At 48.2% G+C, this 9440-nt stretch overlaps 1 protein-coding gene across 4 annotated transcripts; it reads left to right on the top strand.

The window, feature by feature from the left end:
• Nucleotides 1-668: 668 nt before the first annotated feature.
• On the top strand, nt 669-7808 carry SSR2 (signal sequence receptor subunit 2). Of its 4 annotated transcripts, none has more exons than XM_057535086.1 (6): nt 669-720; nt 1340-1494; nt 2185-2283; nt 3418-3526; nt 5686-5763; nt 7226-7808. In XM_057535086.1, the coding sequence occupies exons 2-6, from the start codon at nt 1340-1342 to the stop codon at nt 7334-7336; spliced, it is 552 nt and encodes a 183-aa protein (XP_057391069.1). In that variant the 5' UTR covers nt 669-720; the 3' UTR covers nt 7337-7808. The 4 variants fall into 4 exon arrangements, with proteins under 4 accessions (XP_057391069.1, XP_007172086.2, XP_057391079.1 ...); XM_007172024.2 differs by having other exon boundaries at nt 674-729; XM_057535092.1 differs by lacking the exon at nt 669-720 and adding an exon at nt 742-803.
• The last annotated feature ends 1632 nt before the right edge of the window (nt 7809-9440 follow it).

Below are 9440 nucleotides of genomic sequence, written 5' to 3'. Positions count from 1 at the left end.
TGAATTCATGACTGCCTAACTTCACAGTCCATCCTCTGAACATAGAGTCTACTGTTCAAAATGCTGTTTAGGGAAGTTTTTCTGGTAGCTGATTGAAATGCGCAGGGAAAGGCCCAAGAAAGCGAGACTATCGCAATGAAAAACAGCAACAGCAACGTGTATGAACTAAAGCGGTTACAGTGGGAATGGAGAAGAAAGGATCTACTCTTGCGGGCCCTTAAAGGGCTTCTAAAGAAAGTTCAGGGCTTGGTGACTTATTGGATATAAGGGATGACTAAATTTCTCGCCTGGGAATACGAAGAATAGCCCCGAGAGAAATAGCTTTTCTCTAATTCCTAGTTCGACACTACACTTTAGATAGATAACCCTAATCTGTAGGTTTGCCAGTTCCGCAAAGCACTTAATCAGGTGCTGGTCATCTACAGTAACGGCAAGCCAGCTTGAAAAGTCACTCTAGACTGCAGAATAATAAAAGCGTGAAAGAAAGAACAGGAAAGAAAGAAAGAAGAGCGTGGAGGATACACAAACAAGCCTGTTCCAGGAGCTGTCGCATCCCGGAGGCGGGCGGGTACTACAAAGGGAAAGGTGGGGCTTGTCTATGAACTACAACTCCCAGAAGGCATCGGGCAGAGCACCAAAGTTTCCGGCCAGAGCTTACTTCCGGTCTTTTGGGTGCTGACGCGCTCTTCCGGTTTTGGCGGCCCCCGAAAGGCTTTGAGGGTGAGCACGGTGAGTCCCGAGGCACTGGGGGTGCCAGCGGGAGCCGGGGAGTCTCACGTGCGCACAACACTCAGCGGCTGAGTGTTAGCTCGGGGAGGGCGGGGAGGAGAGAGGGCAAGCCGGCGGGAGGACGTGTAATCTTGGCAAGAGGAGGGGAGGGGGCAGAGCGGACTGAGCTCTCGGAGGGCCCCAGAAAGGGATGTAGAGGGCGAGGACGAATGGGATCCCGGGGGAAGGATGGAGGGTGGGATACAGGGGCGTGGGGGAGGACCCTGCGAGCGCGGCGTGGGATCACAGGGAAGCTGGTGGAGAAGGAGCAGCGGGAAGGCAGCAGCCGTGGGGGACTCCTGCGTGAAGGAAAGCTAGAGGCTGCTGCAGGTCCGAGATCAGCCGAAATCCGGCGGCCCAAGGCGTCTGGCCACATGCAGTCCTCTCAGAGGATCCCGCCAGTTGGGGAGCACCCAGGGCCCTGGTGGCTTAGAGACTGCTCTGTAGAAGGGGCTGCTGCTTTGATAAGCTCAAAAGAGTTTTGATAGACTTTGTAAGAAAGGGCTGTCAGGAAGCTTTTGCTGGTTTTACATGCTTGGGTTGACTGCTCACTTTGCTTTTTTCTCCAAAGATGAGGCTGCTGGCATTCCTGACGTTGGCCCTATTTGCTGTCACTCAAGCAGAGGAAGGAGCCAGGCTTTTGGCCTCCAAATCACTGCTGAACAGATATGCCGTGGAGGGGCGAGACCTGACCTTACAGTACAACATCTACAATGTTGGCTCAAGGTAAGGAGACCCTGGAGCTATAGGTTGGGCCCTTTTCAGGATTCTTAGATTTCCCAGCTGGGAACAGGGACCAGCAGTGATTTATCTTTGGGAGATTTCCAGCAACAGATATCGTGAGTGAATGAATATACTGCTGAATCTACTTCTGGAAGAGGAGGACATTCTTACCTAAGCTACAGGAAACCATCTTCCACTTTTTGAGCTGGAAGAGTTTCAGAGTGGGGAAGAAGCAAGAATTGTGGTGAAACAGGGAGAGGAAGATGAGAAGGCAGAAAATGTATGATCCTTCGTTACCTCAGGGGTTTCGTTTCAGCTTCCTTTCTTTCATTAGCATTTTTGTTGTCTTTTTTTCACTTTATCCCCTTTAATGTTCTTTTCCACATGCATCTTGCTCCTCTTCTCCTCCTTACACACACACACACACACACACACACACACACACACACACACGTGAGAAGAAATTGGGGCAAAAATGGATTCAGGCCCATTCTTTCCTAGATATTTGAGTATTTTGGTGCCCAGAATCCAGGCCTTGGCTGGGATTCTTCAGTGCAACAAACCCAAATAACTATGTAACTCATATCTGTCTTTTGTAGTTCTGATTTTTTAGGACAGGCAGGCAGGTTTGATTGCTGATTGCTTTAAGTTTATATCCATTACTAACTTTTCTTTGTTTCCTCCCTTTTCTAGTGCTGCATTAGATGTGGAATTATCTGATGATTCCTTCCCTCCAGAAGACTTTGGCATTGTCTCTGGAATGCTCAATGTCAAATGGGACCGAATTGCTCCGTATCCTCTTGACACTGGGTGATGAAGGCTGGTGGTGGTGGGTGGGAGGCGGGGAATGTTGAAGCAAAACAGCAGGGTCATCCTTGTCGCTGCTCTGGATAAGATGGGGCAAGAGAGACTGGTGAGAATTGTGTGAGCATGATTTAGGGTGGGCTTGAGGAAGGAGGTTCCTGAAGTTCAGGTCATAAAGTTCTAAAACATTCTGTTTTGGGAGAATGTAGACAGATGTTTGTGGCTGGGCAAGGATGTTTAAGGTGCTTTTAAAAGAAATTCAGTGGGATGCTAGTGTGGAGGACCTGGGTGACTTTTTTTTTTTTTTTGGCTTCGTCGGGTCTTAGTTGTGGCACAAGGGATCTTCGTTGTGGTGCGTGGGCTTCTCTCTAGTTGTGGCGTGTGGGTTTTCTCTTCTCTAGCTGTAGTGCACAGGGTCCAGGGCGCTTGGGCTCTGTAGTTAGTGGCACGTGGGCTCTAGTTGAGGCGCATGAGTTCAGTAGTTGTGGCACGCGGGCTTAGTTGCCCCGCGGCACGTGGGATCTTAGTTCCCTGACCAGGGATCGAACCTGCGTCCCCTGCATCGTAAGGTGGATTCTTTACCACGGGACCACCAGGGAAGTCCCCTGGGTGACCTTTTAAAGACTCTTCTTACTCAATAAATCCCTTATTCGGATCTACTCGTTATTTCCTGAGTGTTCGGAATTAGATTGTTTTTTTCCCTGTGATTTAAAGTATATTTAGATTTTCTGGCAAGGGTAAGTGTTCTCTTTGGTTTTTTGGGGGGGGTTTGATTTATATTTTCAAGAAGTTCCTGCAGTTTTAGGCAGCGAAAGATTTTCTGTGACTTTAAGTGACTAATTTTTCATCCATAACCTATATTGCTTTAAAAGTTTAATTTAAACACCTCAATATTGAGTATGTCATAGACCCCTTAAGACTTGGCTAGAAAGACATCATATTATACCACACACTTCAGGCTTAGAAAAAAAGCCCGTGTTTATTATTTTCGCAGTATATTACAGATGTGGAATCATTACATGTGTTGGCAACTCTTTTTGTGAATGGTGCGTTTAGTCCCTGAGTTGAAAGTTTGTTAACAACTGTAGCTTCATCTTTTTCCCTCCTTAACTCTTGGGTCAGTGCTAGCAACGTCTCCCACACCGTGGTCCTGCGCCCTCTCAAGGCTGGTTATTTCAACTTCACCTCAGCAACTATTACTTACCTGGCCCAGGAGGATGGGCCCGTTGTGGTGAGTTACCCAAACCCTTAGTTGGATGGGGCTCAGCTCTGCCTTCCTTTGAAAACTCTTGCAGAAAATCTCCAGAGCAGGTGCTAAATTCTGAGGAAGATAAGGACCAAAAACTTGAGATATCGTCATAGGAAGGAAGTATGTTTCAAATTATAAAGTCTCAGAATCAAGCAATTGAAATGAATGGGAGGGGAGTACTGTAGCATTCCCTTCCGCTTCACTTTTAATCTGTACAGTGTCATGTGCTGCCCAGTTTATTGCCATCATTGTCCTTCCCATCCATCTTCTGTGCCGCCATCAGCTGATTCCTGGTCTCTGCTGTGTCTGTGTCTTTCCCTTGCTTAGAATGCCCCTGCTTCTTGCAGCAAGGCTGAGTTTCCTGCCTCTTCTCGCTTACTCTCCAGCAGTCTCACTGTGTTCTGCCTCTCCCTTCCTCTCTCTACTCTCGAAGACCCTCTGTCCTAATTAGACCAAGCTCCTTCCTGTGGCACCTCCCCCGCCCTCAGTGCTCGTTCTTTCCACTTTGCCTTTGGTCTCTGCTTGAAGCACTCTCTGTAGTCTCTCTCCTCCACTTCATTATCCGAAGCCTTCTCGAGACCTAGCTCTGAGCTGCGTCTCCTTGATTCTGTCTTCTGCTTTTACAATTCATATCGCTCTTTCCTACTCATTCTTTCACTAAACAGTCACTGACTGCATCTAAACTTCTATAGCTCTTATAGTCTATGCCACTTGAACATTTAATTATTGACCATCTTTATTAGTTCTCTTTCCTGTATCTAGGTCTTTCCCTCACTCCCACCTCCCAGTTTAATTATGAACTCCTTGAAGCAAGGAACTTTGTCTTAGATTTCTTTCTGTTTCCCATATAAAATAGAAACCCAGCGATAACCAGTCTCTTGACTGACTGATGTAAAGGTCAGCAGACATTTATTGAGCCCCTGCAAGGTGCTAGACTCTAGGGAATACCAAGCAGATTAAGACACTGTCCTAGCCCTCAAAAAGCTTAGGTCATGGGCTTCCCTGGTGGTGCAGTGGTTGAGAATCCGCCTGCCAATGCAGGGGACACGGGTTCGAGCCCTGGTCTGGGAGGATCCCACATGCCGCGGAGCAACTAGGCCCGTGAGCCACAACTACTGAGCCTGCGCGTCTGGAGCCTGTGCTCCGCAACAAGAGAGGCCGCAATAGTGAGAGGCCCGCGCACCGCAATGAAGAGTGGCCCCCGCTTGCTGCAACTAGAGAAAGCCCTCGCACAGAAACGAAGACCCAACACAGCCATAAATAAATAACAAATAAATAAAAAAAAAAAAAAAAAAAAAAGCTTAGGTCATGAATTTATAAATACAGATGGGCTTTAGGCTACTTAGTGAGTGCACAGTAAGGAAGGGACTTAACAGAGTCAACCATAGAACTAAAAGAAATCCAAGAGTCTTGAACATTCAGTGCACTCTCTGAGTTATCTTTTTTTAATAAACCATGTGGAACCATATTCTTGTAATCCTGGTTATGTTTTCATATCTTCTATCATGTGTGCTTTTAGAACCACCTCTGAGACTCTTTGGTTCCACCTGGTCCTTGATGGGTTAAAAGACACAAAATTAAAGGCCCAGCCGCCACTTTAGAACAAAGTTGTTTGCAGTGTGCTTCAAACTCTTGGCCTCCTCTCCAAGACAAAGGAATGTGGGGCAGACTCAGCCCCTCCACTAGTAATGTACATTTGGGTAGGGCTTTATACTTTCCAGAATCCTTCTCATTAGTTCACTTGAGCCTCATGTCAACTTGTGAGGTATAGAAGAGTGTTTCCACTTGAGGAATGGGGAAATGATTGCCAAGGGCAGAGGGGCCAGTGGTGGTGAGCAACTCTTTCCAGAGTCTGAGGCTAAGATAGAAGGATTTGGCTTTAATTTCAGCTGCATACCCGTCCTACCTTTTTTTAGTAAATGCTCATCATGTGTCTCCTGGCTCCTAATTTACTTATCTTTACAACACACTAAGAATCATCCAGCTCTCTCTAGTTCAAAAACTTTTCCTCATCTTGTTGTTTTCTTGGGCCTTTGGGAACTAAGACTCTATTGCTTAGAACTGGGTTGGTTGGAACTGCCCTTTCCCAGATGAGAAAGAGCTGGAGACTTGCCTTAATGCCTTTCTTTTCTGCTTTTCAGATTGGCTTTACCAGTGCACCTGGACAGGGAGGAATCCTGGCTCAGAGGGAGTTTGATAGAAGATTCTCCCCACATTTTGTAAGCTTTACCGTCTTCTTGTCATTTCCCTGGGAGTAGAACATGCTTTTGGTTCTGGGACCTTTGGGCTTCCTTAGAAGATATGTTTAGTTGGTTGGTTCTTGTCATATCTTTTTTTTTTTTTTTTTAATTTATTTATTATTTATTTATTATTTATTTTTGGCTGTGTTGGGTCTTCGTTTCTGTGCGAGGGCTTTCTCTAGTTGTGGCAAGCGGGGGCCACTCTTCATCGCGGTGCGCGGGCCTCTCACTATCGCGGACTCTCCTGTTGTGGAGCACAGGCTCCAGACGCGCAGGCTCAGTAGTTGTGGCTCACGGGCCTAGTTGCTCCGCGGCATGTGGGATCTTCCCAGACCAGGGCTTGAACCCGTGTCCCCTGCATTGGCAGGCAGATTCTCAACCACTGTGCCACCAGGGAAGCCCGTCATATCTGTTTTTTGATGTCTGATACACACAGCCATCAAATATCCTGATTTAACCATGGTTAGAGATTTTTGGCAATGAGATCACAATTGCCAGAACCAAAAAAAGCTGCCCTTTTTCTCTGCTCAGCCTTGAGTAGAGCTCCATCTTGGAGTCCTGGGTCTAATTCGAGGATTAAAAGTATATCTGTTTAGATTAAAAGGGTCACAGAGCATCGGGAAGGTTAAATGGGAACTTTGTTGTAGTCTAGTCTAGGGGAGAATTCTTTGAAGATTTGCCTAAAGTACTGAATGAGGAGATTCATTTATTCATTCATTCGGGGAATAATTATGAGGTTCCTAATTACGTGCTCAGTTCTGTACTTTGCTTTGAGAAAACAACGCAAGACACAGTCCCTTCCATTAAAAGATCTTATGGGCTCATAGAGGCTTCAGCACAAGTCAGTGGGGGAAGAGGGCTGTGATAGAGATCATACACAAGGCTCTGGAGGAGATGCAACAGGAGCACCTAACCTGGTCTTTGAGAGTCGGGGAGGAATTTTCTGGAGGAAGGAGGTTTAACTTATTAAAGAGGAGGTAAGGAAGGGGAGGCACCCTAGGAAGAAGGAGTAGCTCAGAAGTGAGAAAAAGCGTGGTGCAATCCAGGAATGGCAGGTAGTTTAGTGAGACCAGAGAGCAGAATGTGAGACAGAGGAATGGAAGAGAGAGCTCTAGGTGGGGGCAGGGGTTAGGTCGCAGGAGACTTGACTGTTAGGGCAAGACCTGGGCATCTCCCTCCTCAGAGATTGTTTGGAAGAGAGAAGCTTCTCTTCCAGATTGGGTTGGGTCAGGTGAGACCTTTGGTTTCATAGCTCAAAAGATATAGATTGGTCTTTAGCAAGCCATTCTGTGTCCAGAGTAGCCAGAGAGGAACCTTCCTGCCAAGGTTCTGCTTAAAATTTGGGCTGGACTGCTCCCTTTCTCATTGGACCCCTTCCTTCCTGGTCCCCTCCTGTGCCCTAATCATCGAGACTTCTAAGCAAGGCCTTTGTCTTCCACAGCTGGACTGGGCAGCCTTCGGGGTCATGACCCTCCCTTCCATCGGCATCCCCCTGCTGTTGTGGTACTCCAGCAAGAGGAAATATGACACCCCCAAAACCAAGAAGAACTGAGTGGGGCTTCCACAGCCCTCCCTTCACAAGAAATCCAGGTGCTTTCCAGACTCCAAAGGGTATCTCAAATGCAATCTCTTCTCCCTCAGCCCTTGGCCACCTTCTCCTTGATCCTGCCCTGCTCTCAACCAGAGCGAAGGACCAGACCTGGGAGTCTGTGAGAGCCTCCTTGGTTCCATCTTGAAGCCATACAAACAGGAAAGCCTTTGGCAATCGCCTTGAGCCTAGGGGCCCTGTGGTGCACCACCGAGGTGCCGTGGGGTGCGTTTCTGGCGATGTGAACTCTCTCGGGTCCAGGAGGGGGCGCTTCGGAGACTGCCTGACACCACTCCGTCCCCCACCCTCCCCTCTCAGAAGAGGGTGGAAGGTAAGATGAAAGCTATGGGACTCTTGGAGGCTACCCAGTCTCTGTGCTGGCTTAGGGAAGCTCTTACCAAATGGGGTTTTCTAATAAAAACAAATGCCACCCGGACTTGTGTGTTTTCCCATCACCTGGATGAGCTCAGGTTGCTGTTGGTACTCAGGCCCTGACTGCCCAGGCTCCTGGGCAAGTGAGCTGAATTCCTGCCTCCTTGCTCTAGGGACTGTGGGTCCTGTTCCCACAGAGATATCCCACCCCCCGCACCCTCTCTTTTGAGCACCTTTGCTTCCGTCCCTTATTTCCCTCTGTTCTCACCAGTCACCATATATTCCCCTAAACCTTCCTTGCCTGTGAGCCTCTCTCCACAGTAGAGGAGAGAATGGGGAAAAGTGGTCTGCAATTGTTCTCATGCCCTGGGAGACCTTCTAGGGATGATTTATTCATTGACTGTTCTTGAGAAACTATCTCTTATGCCTGATTCTAGCCCTTCCTCCGTTTAAGAGCTAGCTTTTCTTGAGCTTGAACTTATTATTATTTTGGCCACATTGTGGGGTATGCAGGATCCCAGTTCCCCGACCAGGGATTGAACCTGTGTCCCCTTCAGTGGAAGCGTGGAGTCTTAACTACTGGACTGCCAGGGAAGTCCCATCTTGAACTTATTTTTAATGCCTCTGCTTTGAGCTCAGGCCAGGCAGAAGCGCCTGTATCCCCTGAGTTGTTACCTAAGCACGGCCTCTGGAAAGGCAGTGGGTTTTGCGGCAACAGCAGTGGGGAGAAGCCACGCTGAGCTGACTCTGTCCAACCCAGGAATGCCGTGGTCCGAGAACAGCCTCCCAGGCAGGAGAGAAACCCAACAAACACCCGCTTTGTTCCTGTCACCAAGTTTCCCAGCTTAGATTCGGGTGGGGGGCGGGGGGAGCGTGCTGCCCAACCAGTTTAACCTCTCCTTGGCCCAGCCTTCCGAGCCTCCGGGCCCCAAGAAGGATGAAAAGGACCTGGAGACAACGGGAGGCTCCAAATGGAGTAGCCCTCCACCAGCTCACATCCCTCTTTCAGGGCTTACGGCTCGGACACCCCAGGACTGGCCAGGTCAGAGGGCAAGAAGGATATATTTGCTTTGGTTCATTGTGTTCCTGGTGGAGACCTGGGACTTGCTCAAGAGAATGGGGAGAAAGACAACGGGTCAGAAGCTTGGGGTTGAGAGCAAGCATAGGGAAGGAAGAGGGAGCTAGTTTGATAATGTATTGTCTTCCTCTAGGACTATGAAATGTTGGTCTTTGGACCAACACACTATTTGCCATCTGTGTGGTGTCCACTGAAAACAGAGTGAGGAGGTAACCTATAGGAGGGGGGGTTCTGGTTTAAAGGGTAGGATGAACTTCATAACTTGGGAAGGTAACGTAAGAGATTTCTCCCTCAGTCTGAGCTCTGGGAGATACTCTTTTTCCGAAAGCTGGGGCAGTCTTTACCTTTCCTTGCAGAACTCAGCACTTTGTGTCCTGGCCCTTGTTACAGAGGAGACTAGGGGGGAACCCAGGTCTGACCCAGATGACAAGAGAAGCATTGTGAAGGCAGTGTCACAGGCACCTTGAAAAAAGGCCAAAACTAGATACTTCATCTCTCGAGAGATCAAATTCCTTGGAATCAGGATGGAATTTGAGCCTCCCTTAAGTAGTCGCATTGAAGAATATAAGCCTCAAATCTATAGAGGGCGAGACTCACCTGGAGTAGTTGCTTTAGGAT

This window comes from Balaenoptera acutorostrata, chromosome 1 (genome assembly GCF_949987535.1).
Source record: "Balaenoptera acutorostrata chromosome 1, mBalAcu1.1, whole genome shotgun sequence".
NCBI classification, from domain to species: Eukaryota; Metazoa; Chordata; class Mammalia; order Artiodactyla; family Balaenopteridae; genus Balaenoptera; species Balaenoptera acutorostrata.
The sequence above is the reverse complement of the archived record's forward strand: the minus strand, read 5'-3'. Positions and strand labels throughout refer to the sequence as shown.

Coding starts and splice junctions, on each gene's coding strand:
- SSR2 (XM_057535086.1), top strand. CDS start 1,340: ATGAGGCTGCTGGCATTCCTGACGTTGGCCCTATTTGCTGTCACTCAA. Junction 2,284..3,417: donor AAATGGGACCGAATTGCTCC/GTATCCTCTTGA, acceptor CTCTTGGGTCAG/TGCTAGCAACGTCTCCCACA. Junction 5,764..7,225: donor GAAGATTCTCCCCACATTTT/GTAAGCTTTACC, acceptor TGTCTTCCACAG/CTGGACTGGGCAGCCTTCGG.